Source organism: Melanaphis sacchari, unplaced genomic scaffold (assembly GCF_002803265.2).
Source record: "Melanaphis sacchari strain LSU unplaced genomic scaffold, SCAv2.0 Contig254_pilon_pilon, whole genome shotgun sequence".
In the NCBI taxonomy this organism is placed as follows: domain Eukaryota; kingdom Metazoa; phylum Arthropoda; class Insecta; order Hemiptera; family Aphididae; genus Melanaphis; species Melanaphis sacchari.
This window is the reverse complement of record NW_020271128.1, coordinates 66068-88215: the sequence shown is the minus strand read 5'-3', so window position 1 is coordinate 88215 and position 22148 is coordinate 66068. Positions and strand designations below refer to the sequence as shown.

The following is a 22148-nucleotide window of genomic DNA, read 5'->3' as shown; positions in this document are numbered from 1 at the left end:
TGTTGTACATTGCAGATTTATAACCATTTACCTACCTCTTTATAAAAATAAACAAGCTTTTAACACAAATTAATGGTTTTAAAAAATAGATTTTGACATATATTTTTTTTTTTAAAAAGAACAATGGACTTAAATTAATTATTTAATTATAGATTCCAGAATGAAATTAAACAATTATGTTTAAAAATTGAAAAAATAACAGATATGGCGTTGAAAACAGCATGTAATGAAATAGACTGTATTAAAATATTACAAAGTTTACGATATTTCGTTGAATGGCCACCACTTAAGTACTATTTTCGTATACAGACCAAATTAATATATACATTTTTAATGGACTATATTACATCGGTGATGGAAATGTTTCATAATAATAAGTATTGGATATCAAGTTATATGCCAAAATACTCGGGTATTTGTATGATGGCCATCATCCACTACAACAATATAACAATATTAAAAAATGTAAATTTATGCACCAATGATTATCATACAATATACATTAGTTATTTAGCCAAAACCATATTCAACACATATTTTTTAAATACATTAATAAAATTTTCTTTACAACGCTACTTAATAAACTGCGGGCGTTTTAAAATAGGCTATCTTCGACCGGCCGTGGTTATTGACATGTTCTCTCACTAAGCAATTGCAAGAAGCGTATTCTTCTTATTCAGATCTTTATCAGCGAATACTCAAAAATTCATTTAGAGCCTGGTGGAATCAGATTGATCCAAAAATCGAAAATCAACTGGAAACCCATATTTTTACGAAAAACCAATTGTCAAATCATTGTTGGAAATTTAATTTTGATCTAAAAAGGTATACGAGTCTTTTAATTAACTGACATATATTAAAAATGCATAAATTATATTTTCCAATAAAGCCACATCTATGATTTGACTGATGAAATTGTTTGTTGGAAGTTGATCAAAGTAGAAATGCCATATGAGTACTTAGAATTTACCAAAATTGCTAAAAACATAAGAATTTTACATAAAAACGCGACCATGATTCTCAAGGATTATAATTACATTATTGCTGGTACTTTTTAATATTATAGTTGATAATATTATTTGTGGAAAATTAATATACATCATTTGTATGAAATATAGGCTTATCTAAACAAGAAGTACAACTGTTTTATGAAAAAATTAATACATGCGTTAAAATAATAGATCCGTTGGTTCTTAAATATACATGGTCTCAATCTGATAATGTTAATAAATACCTTCCCAAATGTTATGAACACCTTGAATCAGTTAAGTTTTATTTGAGTAAAATTTAAAAAAATGTATGTTTCTTATCAAACTATTAATGTTCAGATCCAAGACATAGAAAATTGTTATAAGCAATGTAATACTGAAATAATTGAAATATGTACACAAATATCTAATACGCCATTGTTTGGCAATGAACTTGAACTTGTGATGATAAAAGGTTTGAGCCGTAAAAAGGATAATTTCAGGTTTGATTTCAAGTTTTCATTCTTTTTAAATCCTTATTACTTAATAGATAAATTATATATATTTTTTATTTCAATAGTAATAGAAATTCGGTCTTGAAAATTATCGGGTATTATAATGAAATCATTAGATACGTGACTGTTGTATATGAAAAATTTGAAAAAAATATTAAACGTGTATGTAAAATTGTTATAAAATATTATTTTAGCTGTTTAAAAATCAAATCAAAAATATGTATTGAAGTACACATTATAAAATTCATCACAAAAATAAACAAAGTTTACGTTTTTAAACTATATTTGGATTCCAAAAAAAAAAAAAATAAATATATTTTAAGTTTTAACTAATTGCAAATTAAAATTATGAATTAAAATTATTTATAAGTTCTTTAAAAATATAAACTATAAATAGATGATGTTATATTGGGATCACTACCTAATCAAAATCGATACTCTCATACATGAGTCGTTAGTTCTTAATGTGAGATGGTCGATGAAGAACACTCTAACACAACGAACTGAAACAGTGTTTTTGATAAACGTCAGTTTACACGGCAATAAGGTATGATTGATGGAAACTGAATTTTTGCTTTTAACCTTTTTTATTCACAACAAATCAATTGATATGGTTATCGGCAGATCAAATACAATCCAAGTTTAATACAACTAGTGGTTTATTCCATGAAATTACTTTTGGATATGACAACAGCATTAAAAGTTATACCCAGGTTGTGTCATACATTCAAAATTGCAAACGTTAATCTGATGCCATACAGCTATGCGATCACCCACGACAAAGTGTGTTCTGACCTGCAGACGGAGATCGATATCAGTACGTCAATATCAGTAATAAAATTAATTTACTATTATTTGTTCAATAAAAATGAATTAAAAATGTAATCTATGTCACAATATTCCAGTTTATATGTCTTAAATTTGTGTAACATTTTATAGTACCTATACCTAATTATTATATGTATAACTTATGTCATTGTAATTTAATACACTCTAATGAAACTGGTATAGAGTTTTTTTTTTTTTAATGATTTTTTGGCTTCAGCTTTATACAACCACTGTGTATTTTAATGTTGGTCATACAAGTCAAATTAGTTAATTTTTGTTCATGTATTTTATTTAGCAACGAAAGATATATTGGTGCATTTAAATATTTATATGAATACTTTAATGAAATACAGTGATATTTGGACCAAAGACAAACTAGAGCAATTAAATGAATTTGAATCTATTCCACATAACGCGGATTCTATTGATAAACAAATTATAATGTATGACAAAATGTAAACTTACAAATTGCATAAGATGATTGTTCTCAAATTTATTTGCAGGTACCTCAACTATATAAATAAGTTTAATGAGATGGAGACCGAAACGACAGTATCTTGTACTATTGTAAATATCAGTGATATGATAAAGCAAATTGTAAAACACTGCCAAGATTGGATTTCAAATTATTCCCTATTACTTTTAGGTGAAACGGTCCACCTTATCGAAGAATTTTATGAATATATTGAAATGAACGGTGAACGGTGAGTTTGAAACATTAGTATAAATAATCAAATAAACTAATATAAATCACCTACATTACATTTAATAGTGTAATGTTGCCACCAGTTAACCTGGACGAAATGGTCCAATTTATTGAATATAAAAAAAAAGTAGATTTAGAATGTGATGCAAAAAAGGAAGATATCAATTTAATCACTGAAAACGTTGTTATTTTGGGTGAATTTTTAATTAGATCTAAAATTATTTTAACTTTATCAAGAAACGTCTTAATTATGTATACCCTCAATAGACAAACATGAAATACAAATGTCAGATGAATTACGCAGATTGTATGATAATTTGCATAATTCGTGGAATAATTATACGATCTTATTGAACGAGGCGGATTTGATGTTAAAAGAAAAACAAGAAGAATTCCACGAAATGGTATTACATGATCAAGAAATCTTCAAACAAAATATTGAAGATTTCAAGAAAATTTGGGAAGAATTTAAAGAAACAGAATCTAAAAATGTAGAATTGACTTCATCTGGTTTGTATAATACACTCCTATTAAAATTAGTTTTTTATCATATTTTTGTTAATTTTGATAAATCAATTTTAAATTGTACACCACGTATTCAATCAATTTCATCATAATAGTAATTGTAAAATGTATTAAGGTATATTAAACAATAAGTGCCTTAAAAGTTAAAAGATTTAAAATTCTTAAAATATTTAAAAATAAATTATTAATTTCTATAGTTTGTTTAAAATTCTAATTTGCTTGAGCGATGAATGTATACTTTTTATATGTCTTACAATTATCAAAGATTTTTTTTTTAAATTTATTTTCTCATCAGCCACTTTTTATAGAAGAACGAATGCTTGTATATTCAACTTAAAGGGAACTAACTGGTTGAAAATTAGATCTATCTTGCTTTGGAAATATCTACTATTAGTTTTATACTATTTATCATTTACATAATGCTTGTTGTAGAAATTTCAAAGTGCTTTTTTGTGTTAACATATTATGTGTACTAAAAAAAAAATAAATAATTTCTAAATAAATAAGTTTGTAAATTTAATACAAAATCTTTCAAAATTATAAATTACAGCAACTATAAAATTTTACAATTTTTTTATTTACACTAATCAAATCAAATTCAACTACTTTTATATAGCAGAGCTACATTTCAAAGTTATTTTCGTATATTCAAATATACTAGATGACTAATTATCAGACTAAATAGGCTTACATTTAATAAAAAATAATTGATAATTTTATATTACATTACAGATGCTTTAAACCATATGTCTTTAATGGAAGAAAAATATCAAAAAATAAAAACTGAAGAAAAACAATTGAAACATAATCTTGCAATATTTAATTTAAAATATGTGAAGCCACCAAAACTTAATATGAAAAAAGTGAGATAAAAATTGTAATATGATATAAATGATATAATTCACTATAATTAATTTTAAATTTGTTAAATCATTATTCATAAAATAGTGATTCAAAATTTATTAACGCATATTTTAATATTTGAACTTAATTAAATGTTTAAAATGTATTTAAACAAAATTATTACGTATTCTATGATAAATACTTGTGGAAAAAAAAAAAACAATGAATTATAATTATTTTACTATTAAATTGCATTTCATATTGGTTTAACATTTTTTATGAAATTAAAAATATGATATATTGTATGTATTATTCTTAGGAAATGATTTTCTTGCGCCAAACTTTTACAATTGCTTATAATTGGGATAATACTTGGAATAAATATAAATCTGCCAATTTTTGGGAGATCAAAGTATCTGAAATAGAAGTTACTGTACAAAATATTTACAAAATGTTAAGTTCTTCTTTAAAATTGCTAAAAGATGAAAGTTGGAAAATGTTAGAAATCAGACGGGATAGTTTGGATGCTTTTAAACGTGTTCTACCACTTATTAATGATTTAAAAAACCCAGCAATGCGCAACCGACACTGGGATGAAGTACGAGAAGCGATGACTAAGTTAGTGATTATTATAATATTATTACATAATTATAAATCTTAAAATTTTAAATTTAATGGCATTTCAATAGATACTTTGATGAAACCGATCCCGGTTTTACTCTGGAATTAATAATGCAAATGCAAATGCAAAAATACGGAAATCAAATAAGTGAAATTTCAAGTAAAGCAACAATGGAACTAAATATAGAAAACGTAAAAGTCTTCCAATATATATTAATTAAATATAACTAATAAACAATTATTAACATTTGTATTTAGTCAATAAAATCAATAGCAGAGACATGGACTAACATGGATTTAAATATAAGTTATTTTGGTGATGAAGACATATATCGTATTTTAGTATCCGATGAAATATTACAAATGTTAGAAGATCATCTAGCGCAACTATATTCGATGAAAGGATCAAAGTAAACACGTCATTATTTAATAGGTTTTCAAGTTTTTATTTTCAAATATTTTTGTTTTAGATACATTTCTATATTTTTCAAAGACGCCGATTATTGGTCAAAAGGAATTTCTCTCGTCACAGAGGTTTTAGAAATAACGCTATCTGTTCAAAGACAATTTTTGTATGCAATGGTACATCAAAAATGCTTGATAATTTTAACATTTGTTTATTCAATTCGTTTTACCATTCTAGAACATTTTTAAAGGAGATGATATTCGTACTGAAATTCCAAAAGAAGCCGATGACTTTGATTTATTAACAAAAGAGTGGAAACAGATTACAAATAAAATGTTTATAGATAAAAATCTGTTCAAGGCAACCTGTTCAAAACGTATATCTCGTGTTTATGAAATACATGTTGGAGTTTATTAATGTTTATTATTTAAATATAATTTATATTTAGCTCTATTAAAACAATTGAATGCGATGAGTGCACGATTAGAAGAAACCCAAAGAGCATTAGAATTATACATGGAGACAAAGCGAAACATATTTCCTCGGTTTTATTTTATATCTAACGATGACTTATTAGATATATTAGTACATTCGAATAATCCAAAACATCTACAAATACATTTTAAAAAATGTTTTGACAATATCAACAAATTAGAACTCACCGTAAGTTTCATAATAATTATATTAAATTTTTTTTCATAATCACAAATCGACATATTTATTATAAATTTAAATTAAAGGATAATGACACTTCAGCCATAGGAATGTATTCGGCAGATGGAGAGTACGTACCTTTCACTAGTAGAGTCAAGTGTATTGGACCTGTAGAAAATTGGCTGAGTACTGTTGGTAAATTTCGTAAACTAGTTTAAATTCAGTAATAAATTAAATTTATAATTTAACTATAGAAACAATAATGCGAGAAACACTTAGACATAAGTTAGCAATTGTACTAGAGGCGTTGAAGAAAAATCTTAAGACTCGTGATAAATGGATATTAAAATGGCCAGGACAATTATGTATTACAGCGTCTCAAGTATGTCTTATAACAGTTTTTATTTTTGAAATGCTTAGTTTATTGCATCATAATGATTTTTTTTTAAGATTTATTGGACAGCCCAATGTACACTAGCGTTGTTACAATCCAAAAATACTGGGAATAGCAAACCACTAAAAAAACTCAGAAAAAAACAGAAAAAAATGTTATCAAAGTTTTCGGATGCTATTCGAGGAGATCTGACAAAAATAGACCGTTTGAAAATTGTTTCGTTGGTCACTATCGAAATACATGCTAAAGATGTAGTCGATCATATGTATACTTCTAGTAAATGAAATTAGTTATACAAATCTGAGATTATCTTTTTAATAATTAAAAACCTTTCTTCTTCATGTGATTAACCATATTTAGGATGTATGAACGTGGCCGACTTTGAATGGATGTCACAGTTACGATTTTATTGGGATAAAAAGGATAATGAATTAACCATCCGACAAACAAATACTGAACAACAATATGGTTATGAGTATTTAGGTAATTCTGGAAGATTAGTCATTACACCGTTGACAGATAGATGTTATATTACAATGACTACGGCATTAAATTTGTTTCGTGGTGGTAGTCCAAAAGGACCTGCGGGTACAGGAAAAACTGAAACTGTAAAAGATTTAGGGAAAAATCTAGCTTATTATGTCATTGTCATAAATTGCTCAGATGGCTTAGATTATAAGAGCATGGGTCGTATGTTTTCCGGTAAATTAATACTACTAATCTTTATTTATATTCTTTATCTTAATTTTTTTCATTAAAAGGATTAGCACAGCAAGGTGCTTGGGGTTGTTTTGATGAATTTAATCGTATAAACATTGAAGTGTTATCAGTTGTGGCACAACAAATACTGTCTATATATTCTACCCTCGCATCTCGAAAGCATAAATTTATATTTGAAGGAAATTTGATCAATCTCGTACATACGTGTGGTATTTTTATAACAATGAATCCTGGATACGCTGGTAGGACAGAATTACCCGACAATTTAAAGTCAATGTTCCGAGCTATATCCATGATGGTTCCTGATAGCAAACTCATTGCTGAGATTATGTTATTCGGAGAAGGTTTTAGAGAAACTAGAATTTTATCCAATAAAGTGTATATTTTATTCGTATTATGTAAACAAAAACTCAGCAAACAGGATCATTATGAATTTGGACTTCGAGGCTTGGTCTCGTTAATAAGGTATGCTGGGCAATGTAGACGTCAAAATCCATATATGTTAGATGACGAGGTATGAACCAGTTTTGTTTATTTAACTATGAATATTTTAAAAATAAATAAATTAACTTATCACTATTTTAATGTCAGAATATGTAATTAGGTGCTATTATTGGCGATGCATAACATGAATTTAGCAAAACTTACGGTAGACGATCTTCCAATATTTTTGGGCGTTGTTAAAGATTTATTTCCCAGTATCACTCTACCAGAAGTTAAAAATGACCTACTAATTCGTGCAATTAAGCAATGTATGGCAAATAAAAACCACCAACCATCAGAAGCTGCTATTTCAAAAATCATTCAGTTACATGAAACCAAAGTTTCTAGGCATTCAGTCATGATATTGGGACCTACTGGAGCGGCAAAAACTGCTACATGGAAAACTCTAAAAGAAGCAATGGCACTATTAAAGACAGAAAAAGCTGAATCATTTGTATCAGTTACTGTAAGTCTAAGGTTTTTATTTCAAATAAAAAAGAAGTAAAACATGTTACGAGTATAAATAAATATAATATGAGTTATTATACTCAATACACGTTACTTTATATATAGTATCTCCAACGATTATCTTTTACACACGATAGTGGTTATGGGTAACTAGTCGCCATATGAAGTTACTTTTCTATGATACAAAGTAAATTAATACAACGTTAGTAGTAACATCTTCATAAATTATAATGTAATCAATTATAATGCTAAAAACAACATAATAAATTATTTAATTAAAAGTGATTTAAAATTCTTTAATAAAAATAATTTAAAATTAAGTCTCAGCATTTATGTTATATATACACACATATATATATATGTATGTTATGTATGTTGTACATTTTTTAAATTCATTTCTAGGAATATCCTTTGAATCCTAAGGCACTCACTCTTGGTGAACTATACGGAGAATATAATTCTTCTCAAGAATGGATGGATGGTGTGTTATCATTTATAATGCGTACAATTTGTTCAGGTTATTCACATTTTAAAATCTTTAAATTTTAATTGTTTATAACAAATTGTATTTAATACTTAAAATATGTTTTCTTGATTTTTTTGCTTTATTTAGTTCTTTAAATCTATCATTTAATGATTAACTTATATATATATATATATATATATATATATATATAATATATTTTATAAAAACCACAGATACTGGTATTGAACAAAAATGGATACTATTTGATGGCCCGGTTGATGCACTTTGGATAGAAAATATGAATTCGGTGATGGACGACAATAAAGTACTAACGCTTATTAATAGTGAACGAATTACAATGCCTGAACAGGTAAAAGGATTGTAATACTTTTAGACTATAAAAATTGTATAAAATATACTAAAAAACACTTGATACTGACTTTTTAAATTAGGTATCCCTTCTTTTTGAAGTAGAAGACTTAGCTGCTGCGTCTCCAGCAACTGTTTCTAGATGTGGAATAGTATACAATGACTATAAAGATTTTGGTTGGAATTTGTATTTAAAATCATGGTTAACCAAATTTGAATATCAACCATACAAGATTAATGTAAGTACCCAGTGAAATACTTTTTAGTTAAACATAATAATTAAATAAAACATTAATATTTTTAGATAGAAAAAAATTTTAATAAATATGTAACTGCTGTGCTTGAATTTAAACAGCTAAACTGCGTTGAAACGGTTCCTCTACCCGAATTAAGTTCCATTGTTACATTATGTACACTACTTGAATATTTTACATTTAATGACTTAGCTCTTAAAACACCCACTGGGTTAAAAGCAGATGACTACGATCATCTCATTAAATTATGGTTTCTTTTTTGGTAACAACTAATAATAATCATTAAAATTTTAAAATTTAATTCAAAAATAATTTTACAGTGTAGTCTGGTCAATCTGTGCAGTAGTTAATGAAGATGGCCGTAAAAAAATTGACACTTTTTTTAGAGAAAAGGAAGTAGTATTTCCAATAAGCGATACAGTTTATCACTATTATGTTGATACGAAAACTGCTCAATTTTATCACTGGGATAATTTTTTGCGTGATAGTTCTTGGATATATAAAACAGAGTAAATACCACATAATTTGTTGTATGCATCCGTTTAATAATTTTATTTTCAGATTACCTTTTTACAAAATTATCGTTCCTACAATTGATACCGTTCGGTACAATTATCTTGTAGAAGCATTTTTAAGTAAAAAACGACCCGTATTATTGGTTGGTCCAGTTGGAACCGGAAAGACATTGACAGTTAAAAAAGCATTAGAAGTTTTGGACAAAAATAAATTTTTAAATTTAACAATTAATATGTCAGCTCGAACTACAGTGCATAATGTTCAAGAAAACATTGAAGGACGATTGGAAAAACGTACAAAGGATACTTACGTTCCACTATCAAGTACCTAATTATAATAAAACTTTGAATAAAGTAATATAAATTTAAATTTGTAATTTTAATATAATACCTATCTGCATCGTAAAAACTATAAACAATCTCATAACATGATTTTATTGAAAACATTTTTAATAATTTTGATTTGCAGATAAAACGTTGGTGACGTTTTTGGATGACATGAACATGCCTGAAAAAGAAACTTATGGAGCTCAGGCACCATTAGAATTGATTCGACAATGGATAGATTACGAGTTTTGGTTTGATCGACAGAGTCGATTACTAAAATATGTGAAGAATATGCTCCTGATTGCTGCCATGGGACCACCCGGAAGTGGCAGAAGCACCATTAGTAATAGACTATTGAGTTGTTTTAGCGTGATAAATTTAACGTTTCCCGAAGAAGCACAAATATCAAACATTTACATGTCAATGTTAAGCCAACATCTAAAATCATTCGTAGAACATATACGCAACTTAAGTACGGTCTGAATATTAAAATATGTAACGCTGTGTAGATATAGTTATTATGTAGACACTTTTTTTACTCGTGACAGGAAACGGATTAACCAATATGACAATTAATCTTTACAAAAGTGTAGTAGCTAATTTACTGCCAACGCCAGCAAAAATGCACTATTTATTTAATTTAAGAGATATATCTAAAGTACGTCATTCATCGTTTAATGTTACATTTTATATTCTATATTCATTAACTTTATTTAAAGATATATTGAAAATTTTTCCACACTCTGTTATGTTTACAATTACACTGTTTAATATTTTATTTAACTTTTAGGTATTTCAAGGACTTTTGCGGAGTAATACCGATTGTCAGACAACTGATAACTCGATGTTGCGACTTTGGTGTAATGAGGTGTTCCGCGTATTTAATGACAAATTAATCGACGAAAAGTAAATTATTCAAGCTTTTCATTATAATATGTAAACATTTTGATTTAATAATTTTATTAATTCTGATAACTACATTATAGAGATCGAGAATGGTTCATGGATCAAATTAATATTCAACTTGGAAAACATTATGATATGACTTATCGAAGTCTATGCTCATCGGAACAAGGTCTTATATTCTGTGATTTTTTAAATAAGAATTTACATTATGAGGAAGTTACCGATGAAAAATATCTACGCGAATTTATTGACGAAAAAATAAACGATTACAATTTAAGCTTTGGTGTGGTACCAATGAACCTTGTATTATTTAGAGACGCGATCGACCATATATGTCGCATCGTCAGAGTTATATCCCAACCAAGAGGTTATATAATGCTGGTTGGAATTGGTATATTTTATATAACTTATCACTATTAATTTTTTTTTTATTATTCTGCTTTAATAATATCATGTAAACCAAATAATTTTTCTGATAGGAGGATCCGGGCGATCCTCACTTGCAAAGGTCGCAAATTGGCTATGTGATTACAAAATGTTTACAATTGAAATAAATAAATCATATGCGATAGGAGATTTCAAAGAAGACTTAAAACACCTGTATTATCAAACAGGAGTGAGAGATGTACCTACGTCATTCTTATTTAATGACACACAAATTGTAAATGAAATGTTTTTGGAGATCATAAATAACATATTAAGCACTGGTGAAGTACCACAACTGTACAAGGAAGAAGAGTTCGATGAGGTTAAAATTCTTGATTTAAGTTGAAATGCATTGTACATTTATTTATAATTTCTTTAGATTAAAGAACAATTATCAAATGCTGCTAAAATGGAAGGTGTTCCTGAAACTACAGATGACATTTATTCATTCTTCTTAGATCGCGTTAGAAGCAATCTTCACATTATTCTATGTCTAAGTCCGATTGGAATCAAGTTTCGGTAGATTTGATTTAATTATTAATTTATTAAAAAAAAAAAGTTCAATATATTATGTATAAAATGGGTAAACAGAAACATTGTATCGTTTATTGTTGCAAATGAAAAACATGAGATATTGTGTAAATGGATAAAAATATAGATGACAGAACGTAGTCACTTTATCCAAAATAAAATAAAATAATATTTTCCAAACACGATATATATGATAAGATTTTTTTTTGCTTTTTGTCTGGATCTATTTATAGTTTCTGTCTGATCACTAAATTAAACAAATAAGACGAGATAAAAATAAAGATGCTTAAAATTTATTATATTCGAAGTGATTTGTACAATATATATTAAAAAATTTTTATGATTATTCACTTTTATGATTATTACTCACTTAATTACATGTATAATTTTGATAAATAAAAATATTGATAGAATATCTCTCATTAATTCTACATAAATATTCATTTTTGATTGACAAAAATGCAAAAAAAAAAATTGAATTTACTATTTGAACGTAATTTAGAATATTTTCTAAATAAAAACTGTCTATTGATTAAATACGAGTAGTACAGTGTATACATTTTCTTATTTCTGCAATATCAATTTTGATGATGCGTAATCACCTTTTAACTTTTTTAAATATCAAATCATTAATAATTTATAACAATATAATCGATTTTCTATAGGTATAAATATATCAGTTCTATAAAAAAATTAAAAATATTTTTATTGATATGCTGAATATTTATAAGTAGTTTAAGTTAAATAATGTTATTCGTATTTTTTTTTTTTTTTTGTTTTTTTAATTGTAAAAATCAGAACACGGTTACGTCAGTATCCTTCCTTGGTAAATTGTACTACGATTGATTGGTTTTTGGATTGGCCTAAGGATGCTTTACTAGAAGTGGCATTAAACTCTCTTACTACACTAGAAGTCTTGGCAACTATAACTGGCGCACCAAGAGTAAGAATAAAACTTTATGATATTGATCATAGGTTTGAATTATGAACAGAAAATATTTTCTTGTAAAATAATACCTACATAACTTTTTTTTGAGCTATAAATATTTTTTTTCAAACACAAGTTTTAATTTCCAAAATAATAGCACTGGAATTCACTTCTGCTATATGGTTCAAATAGGTACATCTTATCCTAAAACAGATCACTGTAATAGCATAAATTACATTTTAATTCAATGTTCAATAATTTATAATCTAAAAATAGTTATAATATTAGGTGATGTACAACTTGAAATACATTTGTTATGCATATATAATTATACATATATTATATATATATTTATATTTATAAATTCTGTAAAAATAACTTTTATGAAATCTTAAATTATATTTTCAAAACATAATATCAAAAATAATCTCAAGAATGTTCTCAAAAATATTTAACAAAAAAAAAAAAAAATTTAAAAAAGTTTTTAAGTTAAAATTATTATAGATAGCTTAAAATGAGTTAATATATTTACAGATATCAAAAATAAAAATTACTAATATTTATCAAACGAGTCAAAAAAACAAAACTAACAAAAATAAAAAAAAAAAAACCAAAATTTTTAATACAAATTTATATATTTTTATCTTTTTTTATCTTGATTCAAAAATGAATAACTGATGGGACATACATTTATTTATTAAACATAATATGTTTTAAACATGATTTAATTCTCAAAATCATTTGGTTAGTTTTGTACTATAGGTAGACATTTAAAACAAACTTTATTCTTGATAATACTTTTATTCTTAGTTGAAAATACATAAAAATTAGGTATAAAATCACTCATTACTTGTTTTTAACACAATATTAAAAAATATCAAAAACACATAATCATAATTTTATTTTATAACTCAATGTTTAAAACTTTAAAACATTTTAATGTTACAAAATATTGAAAAACATTTTTAAAGTTGAAAATCCATAAATCTTTTATTTAAACACTAGTAATGTGAACATTTAAACCAAAATTCTTCTTAAGTTTTTTTGAAAAAAATATTTAATATTTGAATTGTCACCATTGATACTAATATTTAGTACTGATAAAAATTATTAGTATCTTAATTAACTTGTAGTATTCAACATTATTTGTTTTTATAAGAATTTAAAAATATTAAAATGCATAAACATCATTCATTTTTTTTTTTATTAATCTAAAGTTATCGCCAGTTTATTTACACTCAAAAAATAAAACACTTGTTTTACTTGACTTTGTCTATATACATACTTAAAAAAGAATATTCTTTATTTTTCAGAAAGAACCACTCTTCTGATTATTTTCTATACATAATTTTTGTTAGTTTAATGATAACTTATTGTTATTAATATAAATAATTAAGTATTTTTATTTATTCGAAACACAAATAGTTTACGAAGAATTCAAAAACTACTTAGATACGCTATGTATAATTGCAAAAGCTTATAAACGCTAATAACGCTAATAAACCTAAAAAAATAAAATTTAATACCTAGGCAATTTTTAAAATATGGATTTGCAAAACGGCTAAAAATTTTTTTTAATATAAAATATTACTAGTTGAGAGAAAAATTATCTAATATCAGTTACAAATGATATAAATTAGTATACCTAACTAAAGTAATAATTATAAACTCCTGGTTATATAAATGTCGTGCTTATAAGAACTTGTTTAATTTTTCAGTTGTATGATTTTTAAATTAAATTATTTATTTTTAGGTATTCGATGTAAATTCAATATCTTTATCGGAGGTAATATTCACACAAAACTAAATTTTATTTTCTCGATTTATTTATTTATTTATTTATTGTGTTTTCGTTTCATAGATAGAGTTGAAACTACGTATTGCAAATTTATTCTCTATTATTCACCATTCTGTAGGAGAATATTCGAGGATGATGATTTTAGAATTAAAGCGATACAATTATGTTACACCTACAAATTATTTAGAATTCGTAACTGGATATAAAGAGTACATCAAAAAAGATAAATTTATATACTATATTTCAATTCATTAAATTATTTTAAACAGAACATTACGTACAAAACGAATTGAGATCGCAAATAAAGCAAATAAATTAAGAAATGGTTTGTTCAAAATAGACGATACCAGTGAAAAAGTAGCTGGAATGACAGTAGATTTAGAAAAAGCCACAAAAGTTGTTTTAGCATATACGATGGAGTGTGATGAATTTTTATCATTTATTTTAAAACAAACAGCAAAAGCTGACCAACAAAAAACTGAAGTTGACGAAAAAAGTATTAAAATCAAAGAAGAAGAAATTGTTTGTCAAGAATTGTATAGATTGGCAATGATTGATTTAGAAAAAGCTTTACCTGCACTAGAGGAAGCTATGGAAGTAAATAATAATATGATAACTAACATTAAATTATTATAATTGGTACCTATTAGAATAGATAATAATATAAACCTTTAATTTAGGCTTTGAATGCACTTAATAAAAAAGATCTTGCAGAAGTAAAATCTTTTTCAAAACCTCCACATAGAGTAAAATTAGTTTTAGAAGCTGTAATGATATTAAAAGAATCTGAACCTAGTTGGACTGAAGCCAAAAGACAATTAGGAGATCCGAATTTTTTAACGCAAGTAAGTTCCTAAATTAAATAAGTTTAATACATTTAAGAGGTACTAAATTAAACTTTAAGTTAAAAGATTTTGATAAGGATCATGTATCACCAAAAGTATTAAAAAAAATAAATACATTTACATCAAATCCAGAGTTTGAACCTGATAAAGTAGGAGCTCAATCAATAGCAGCTAAATCACTTGCTCAGTGGGTCATTGCAATAGAAAAATATGCAATAATTTACAAGTACGTTATATGTATACATTATGTGTAAATAAGGATTTTGCTATAATATTTCTTCGCATATTAGAATTGTAGCTCCCAAAAAAGAATCTGCCGATGCAGCATTATCTGATCTTAAGCAAAAAGAAAATGAATTACTTACTGCACAACAGAAATTATCCGAGATACAAAAACTATTATTACAATTAAAAACTGATTTTGATAAAAAAATGGAAGAAAAGGAACAATTGGTTAAAAAGGTAAATTTAATTTTAATTGAAATGTATAATATATTAATAAATAATAATATTAATTTATAGGCAGATGCTTTGAAAAGAAATCTTGATAGGGCAGCTTCATTAATTGAAGGACTATCTGACGAAAAAATACGATGGACGGAAACTGTAAAACAGTTAGACATACATTTTGATTATTTACCTGGTGATTGTCTACTCAGTATAGCATTTGTTTCGTATATGGGTCCATTCGTATTTAAGTATAGAGATATACTTTTGAAATTATGGACAACCTCATTGAAAGATATGAAAATTCCAAATAATCCAGCATATGACAATAAAGATTTTCTATCGGATCCGGCTATTATAAGAAACTGGAATATCCATGGTTTGCCCAACGATGACTTGAGTACAGAAAATGGAATAATTATCAGCCGTGGTTCACGATGGCCATTGATTATAGATCCACAATGTCAAGCTTTGAAATGGATAAAAAACATGGAAGAAGGAAACGATTTGAAAATCATTGATTTTTGTTTACCAAATTACATATATATTTTGGAAATGGCATTACAAAATGGAAACCCAACATTGTTACAATTATCCTCTGAACATCTCGATCCTTCAGTGATGCCTGTTTTGTCAAAATCGATCATAGAAAAAGGTAAATAATTGTTTAAAGTTCTATATTAGGTATATTTTAAAAGTATAATAAATTCACAAATCGTTAATTATTTTTTTTTTTAGAAAATCAACTCTATATTAAAATGGGCGATAAGATGTTACCATATAATGATAATTTTAGATTTTTTATAACAACAAAATTAAGAAATCCGTATTACCCTCCTGAGATTTTTACTCGAACGACAGTGGTTAATTTTGCAATTAAAGAAGAAGGACTTGAAGATCAACTTTTAGACGTTGTGATCACAATGGAAAAACCAGAATTGAAAATACTTAAAGATAATTTGATAATTAACATTGATAAAGGTAAAAAAACATTGGTTGAACTGGAAGATGAACTACTTAGACTCCTCAATGAGATTGAAGGATCGCTGTTAGAAAACGATGAACTTTTCCAAACATTAGCTTCTTCAAAAATTATATCAGTAACTATCAATGAACAACTCGAAACCTCTTTTACAACTCAGATTGATATTGATGTTGCTCGAGAGGTATGATAAAATATTTTTAGATTAAAAAACCATTTTAAATTGATTAAAATTAAAATAAATATAAATAAACTAAATTATATAATAACTAATTAATAATTATTCATATTTTTTAAAAGTCTATTAACCTAAAAATTAATTTCTGTATATGTTTATTTTGTAGGGTTATAGAGCATGTGCTAAACGAGCATCCATTTTATTTTTTGTTCTAAATGATCTCAATCAAATTGATCCTATGTATCAGTTTTCATTAGATGCATATATGGATCTCTTTGAAAATTCTATAAGAAGAAGCGAAAAAAGTGAATCACTTTTAGAAAGATTAAATAATTTGAATTCTTACCATACATATGCAGTTTATAAAAATACTTGTCGAGGATTGTTCGAAGTTCACAAATTATTATTTTCATTTCAAATAATTATAAGTTTATTAATGGCAGAGGACTTAATACCTGCATATGAAATGGAATTTCTTTTAAAGGGCGGTATAGTAGTTAATAAAATAGAACAGGCAGAAAATCCTTGTCCATGTATGTCTATTGTCTATAATTATTCAAATTTAAAAATAAACTAATATATTTTTATTTTATTAAAAAAGCTTGGTTGTCATCATCCAATTGGGATAATATTTCCGAATTGAATAAATTGCCGGGATTTCTTGGAGTAGAAAAATCTTTTGAACAGTTCTCTCGAGAATGGAAGCAATGGTATATGTCTTCGAATCCGGAATCAACAAATCTTATTGGTGAATATTAGTTAAACTTAGGTGTAATAGTTTAAACTAATTATGTATCCAATAGGTAATTGGAATGATAACACTAATTCATTTCAAAAAATGTTGTTCGTAAGATCTCTGCGATTAGATAGATTATCATTTGCAATAACAAATTTTATTGCTAGTAAACTCGGTTCTAAGTTCATAGAACCACCAGTTATGGATGTTAAAAGTGCACTAGAAGATTCTAGTTGCAAAACACCATTGATATTTTTGTTATCTCCTGGTGTGGATCCAACAAACACATTAATTGCTTTGGCTTCGAGTAACAAAATGAATTATGAATCTTTATCTTTGGGTCAAGGCCAATCATTAGTTGCAACACAGTAATATCACTTAAAATTAAAACTTAATGTGTAATGATTTTCTTTTATTTTCATAGATTGATTGAACAAGGTCAACAATCGGGTAAGTGGATATTTCTCGCCAATTGTCATCTTTCTTTGTCATGGATGCCACAGTTAGATAAAATAGTAGATGTTATGCAAGATGGTAAATCACATCCAGAATTCAGGTTGTGGCTAAGTTCAAATCCTAATCCTGATTTTCCTATTGCATTATTACAAAGCTCAATAAAAATGACAACTGAACCACCAAAAGTAATAAATAAAAATTTAAAAATTCTAATAATTAAAATTATTTTGATGTAAATATAAATTTTAATCAGGGATTAAAAGCAAATATGAAACGTTTATACCAGAATTTAACTCATGAACAATTTGCTAAATGTAAATCACAAGAAAAATACAAGAAATTAATATTTTCCCTTTGCTTTTTTCATTCAATATTAATTGAAAGAAAAAAATTTCAAAATCTTGGATGGAACGTGATATACAGTTTTAATGATTCCGATTTTGAAGTAAATTATATTTTAATACTTGCATATCTTTAATATTATATTGACTTAAAAATAATATTAATGTAATAAAATATAGTTCAAACATTATTTTTCATTCTGTCTTATAGGTATCAGAAAATTTATTATCCATATATTTAGATGAATATGAAGAAACTCCTTGGAAAGCTTTGAAATATTTGATAGCTGGAATTTGTTATGGTGGTCATGTTACTGATAACATGGACAGAAGACTTTTAGATACTTACATTTCTCAATATTTTAATGAAGATGCAATAAACACGCCTCATTATAAGTATAGTACACTTATAGTTTATTTTATTATTTCAAATACAAAAAAAAATAATCGCATTGATATTAGTTTTAAAGATCATTATTATTATATTTTTGTCATCAGTTATTACTTACAATAAATACGTAATCAATATTAATTACTAAAAAAAAAACATTTTTGGTATATTATTATAAAGTTTTATCTTTAGATACTTATATTATATAATTATTTTGGACAACGCATATGTTATTTTAAAACTACATATATTCTGCATGAATTATTATATAACTAACTCACAAGTAAACTATAGTAAAAGTCTCTAAAATTGTATGTCAAATATTAAATAATAAATGTATAAACATTATCAATTATTAAAACTGTAACAATGTTTACTAAATTTTTAATTTGTTTGTATTACATTTTTTATTAGTTAAAAATGTATAAAAAAACTTTTATTCAATTAATTTCAAACCTATAATTCTTTAAACAATGTGTTATGATTGAATTGATACATGCATATCAATTTTTAACACTGAATTAATTTGTACATAATTTATTTATTTATAACAAAAAAATCAATAATTTTATTAAACTAAATATTTCATTTTATAATTTAAATTATTAAAAATATGTCGAATTTTTAGTTTTTGTATTTTTGATTGATGGGCGAACAACTATTTTTTATAAACTCCTAAGGTTTTTCATGAATTAGGGTATTTTAAATTTAAATAACACCAGGCATAATTTTACAATAGGCAACAATTCTAAAATATACTCACTCCTGATTAAAAGGTATTTAGTAGAAAAAAAATATTTATCAAATATGTAAAATAATATATTCAGAGTAAGTATAGGTATAATTAAAAACTTTGGATGTATTAGTTTATTTGATTCCAATGAAATTATTTTAAAATATTTCTTAAAGATATTTGATACTTCTATCATCGCAAAATCTTGAAAAACATTTATGAAGACACGTTCTTTTAAAACTATAACTAAAAATGTAATTAATTGTTCGAAACAAAGAAATTCAAAAATATTTTTATGGTTTAAAGGTTATCTTCATTGTCAAGTTATTTTATTCCAAGAGATGGTGATTTACAAATGTACAGGAGTTACATTGATACATTGCCAATTGTAGACAGGCCTGAAATATTTGGACAACATGGTAATGCTGAAATGGCTTCTTTTATGGGAGAGAATCGTATAATTTGCGATGCCCTAATGATTTTACAAGGACAATCATCAACGGTGACTGAAGAAAATATGGAAGGCAAAGTTTTAGATTTATCAACTAAAATTTTAAAAAAGTTACCTGATCTGATTGATTATGCTTCTACTGCAAAAAACATTAAAAGAAACCCCTTGGATATTGTACTATTGCAAGAGGTATTCGTTATAATCATAATAAATCTTTATTTACTTTAAAACAATGAAAACCGAAATTAAAAAAGAACGTCGTATTTAAATATATATATAATATATAAATTTCAAATGTTTAACACTTACTTTGAAACATGGTTTTCATTATCAACCTTAAATTTGATGATAGAAATCAATTTAAACTAATATTAAAAATATTATTTTGAACCTAACATTTACTACGTTACGCTTAAGTGAAACGGAGCTAACATAAATTACGTCCTCTTAAAATAATAAGTAAAACTTTTACTAAAAATAAAAATGTGATTTTTTTTTTTTTATACGATACTGTCAGTTTAATTAAGTAATAATTGTAACTATATTATACACTATAATTTTTCATTGTAGGTACAACGTTATAATAGTTTATTGAGCAATATTAAAATATCATTAATCGGTCTAATGAAAGGCATCAAAGGGCTAACAGTAATGTCATCTGATTTCGAAAAGATATTCCAGTGTATAAATGAAGGTAGAGTTCCTAGTCAATGGCTCAAAAGTAATTTAAAATGACGATACTTACATATGATGTATTGTTTATTTATATATACATTAAAAATAACTTTTAGCATACCCGTCGTTAATGTCTCTGGGACCCTGGACTCAGGATTTAATAGAAAGAATCAATCATTTTAAAACTTGGGCAAACAAAACTCACCCACCTATATTATTTTGGCTGGGAGCTTATACTTACCCAATTACATTTCTGACAGCTGTTTTACAGGTATTTGTTTTTTTTTAATTTTTTTTATTATTATTAATTATTATTTCCGTTAATTAAAAAATAAATTAGATTCATTCACGAAGTTCAAAAATAGCAATAGATTTACTCAGTTGGGAATTTATTCCAATACAGCCAGAAAAGGAATCACTATCACCAAAAGTAATAATAAATACTATAACATATTTTTAATATCAAACAAGTATCTTACACAAAGTTAATATTTAAAATTATTTTAGGAAGGAGCTTACGTACGAGATCTTTATTTAGAAGGGGCTGATTGGAATTTTAAAAAATCGTGTTTGTGTGAATCAGTACCATTAAAATTTATTTCCAACTTACCAGTAATACATTTTAAGCCCACAGAAAATACAAGAATTCCAAAAAGTACCTAATCATTAAGAATTCATATTTTTTTATGTACATTAATGTAAATAACTTATTTACACATTATTAGATTTCTACCAATGTCCAATATATTATTATCCTCTACGGTGTGGTGACGGAAGAGAATCTTTTATAATCATGATGCACCTTGATAGCGGAACGGAATCCCCAGAATATTGGATTAAACGAGCTACAGCTGTATTGCTTAGTTTATCAGACTAAACTAAAAATCATCAACTAAAACATTAAACTTTATTTACATTTAAACAGTTGTTACTACTTATTTATAAACGATACTACATGATAAATTAAAGAAATAATTAAAATACTTTTTGTAATAAATGAAAAAAAAACACACACACACACACACACACAAATAGTATTCTAAAACTATAATCATTTAATATTAAAATACTAAGTAGGTATCATACAACTTATAGAATTCAATAGAATAAAAAATAAATCATAATATGTATTATATTATAATAGTATAATTTTTTGATCTTAATTACGTATGCATTTTAACACTAAATTTTAACAGGGTTTTTGTAAAAATATGTAAGTTAGTTTTTAAAAATTGCCATTCAAGACTCACAAACTTTAATGA

General features: G+C 25.8%; 1 protein-coding gene across 1 annotated transcript in view; it reads left to right on the top strand.

Moving 5' to 3' along the window:
* The window catches only part of LOC112595093 (dynein heavy chain 2, axonemal), a 28880-nt gene extending 7117 nt beyond the window's left edge, over window positions 1-21763 (top strand). Inside the window, exons 4-58 of the mRNA XM_025340182.1 lie at window positions 605-825; window positions 890-1047; window positions 1119-1222; window positions 1881-2030; window positions 2108-2300; window positions 2607-2754; window positions 2815-3015; window positions 3084-3211; window positions 3285-3527; window positions 4275-4405; window positions 4705-5003; window positions 5075-5198; window positions 5265-5416; window positions 5477-5588; window positions 5650-5788; window positions 5861-6075; window positions 6153-6261; window positions 6321-6448; window positions 6517-6736; window positions 6821-7162; window positions 7222-7694; window positions 7785-8129; window positions 8534-8648; window positions 8831-8967; window positions 9050-9209; window positions 9275-9482; window positions 9541-9729; window positions 9782-10059; window positions 10205-10534; window positions 10611-10720; window positions 10853-10968; window positions 11049-11359; window positions 11448-11716; window positions 11774-11913; window positions 12724-12868; window positions 14607-14639; window positions 14715-14860; window positions 14921-15248; window positions 15332-15496; window positions 15556-15722; window positions 15787-15958; window positions 16019-16598; window positions 16682-17109; window positions 17270-17636; window positions 17705-17851; window positions 17907-18207; window positions 18264-18480; window positions 18549-18740; window positions 18848-19032; window positions 20067-20400; window positions 20782-20932; window positions 21003-21157; window positions 21227-21316; window positions 21394-21541; window positions 21612-21763. Coding sequence (XP_025195967.1) covers window positions 605-825; window positions 890-1047; window positions 1119-1222; window positions 1881-2030; window positions 2108-2300; window positions 2607-2754; window positions 2815-3015; window positions 3084-3211; window positions 3285-3527; window positions 4275-4405; window positions 4705-5003; window positions 5075-5198; window positions 5265-5416; window positions 5477-5588; window positions 5650-5788; window positions 5861-6075; window positions 6153-6261; window positions 6321-6448; window positions 6517-6736; window positions 6821-7162; window positions 7222-7694; window positions 7785-8129; window positions 8534-8648; window positions 8831-8967; window positions 9050-9209; window positions 9275-9482; window positions 9541-9729; window positions 9782-10059; window positions 10205-10534; window positions 10611-10720; window positions 10853-10968; window positions 11049-11359; window positions 11448-11716; window positions 11774-11913; window positions 12724-12868; window positions 14607-14639; window positions 14715-14860; window positions 14921-15248; window positions 15332-15496; window positions 15556-15722; window positions 15787-15958; window positions 16019-16598; window positions 16682-17109; window positions 17270-17636; window positions 17705-17851; window positions 17907-18207; window positions 18264-18480; window positions 18549-18740; window positions 18848-19032; window positions 20067-20400; window positions 20782-20932; window positions 21003-21157; window positions 21227-21316; window positions 21394-21541; window positions 21612-21763 — 11301 coding nt within the window. The remainder of the gene's footprint in view (window positions 1-604; window positions 826-889; window positions 1048-1118; window positions 1223-1880; window positions 2031-2107; window positions 2301-2606; window positions 2755-2814; window positions 3016-3083; window positions 3212-3284; window positions 3528-4274; window positions 4406-4704; window positions 5004-5074; window positions 5199-5264; window positions 5417-5476; window positions 5589-5649; window positions 5789-5860; window positions 6076-6152; window positions 6262-6320; window positions 6449-6516; window positions 6737-6820; window positions 7163-7221; window positions 7695-7784; window positions 8130-8533; window positions 8649-8830; window positions 8968-9049; window positions 9210-9274; window positions 9483-9540; window positions 9730-9781; window positions 10060-10204; window positions 10535-10610; window positions 10721-10852; window positions 10969-11048; window positions 11360-11447; window positions 11717-11773; window positions 11914-12723; window positions 12869-14606; window positions 14640-14714; window positions 14861-14920; window positions 15249-15331; window positions 15497-15555; window positions 15723-15786; window positions 15959-16018; window positions 16599-16681; window positions 17110-17269; window positions 17637-17704; window positions 17852-17906; window positions 18208-18263; window positions 18481-18548; window positions 18741-18847; window positions 19033-20066; window positions 20401-20781; window positions 20933-21002; window positions 21158-21226; window positions 21317-21393; window positions 21542-21611) is intronic.
* The last annotated feature ends 385 nt before the right edge of the window (window positions 21764-22148 follow it).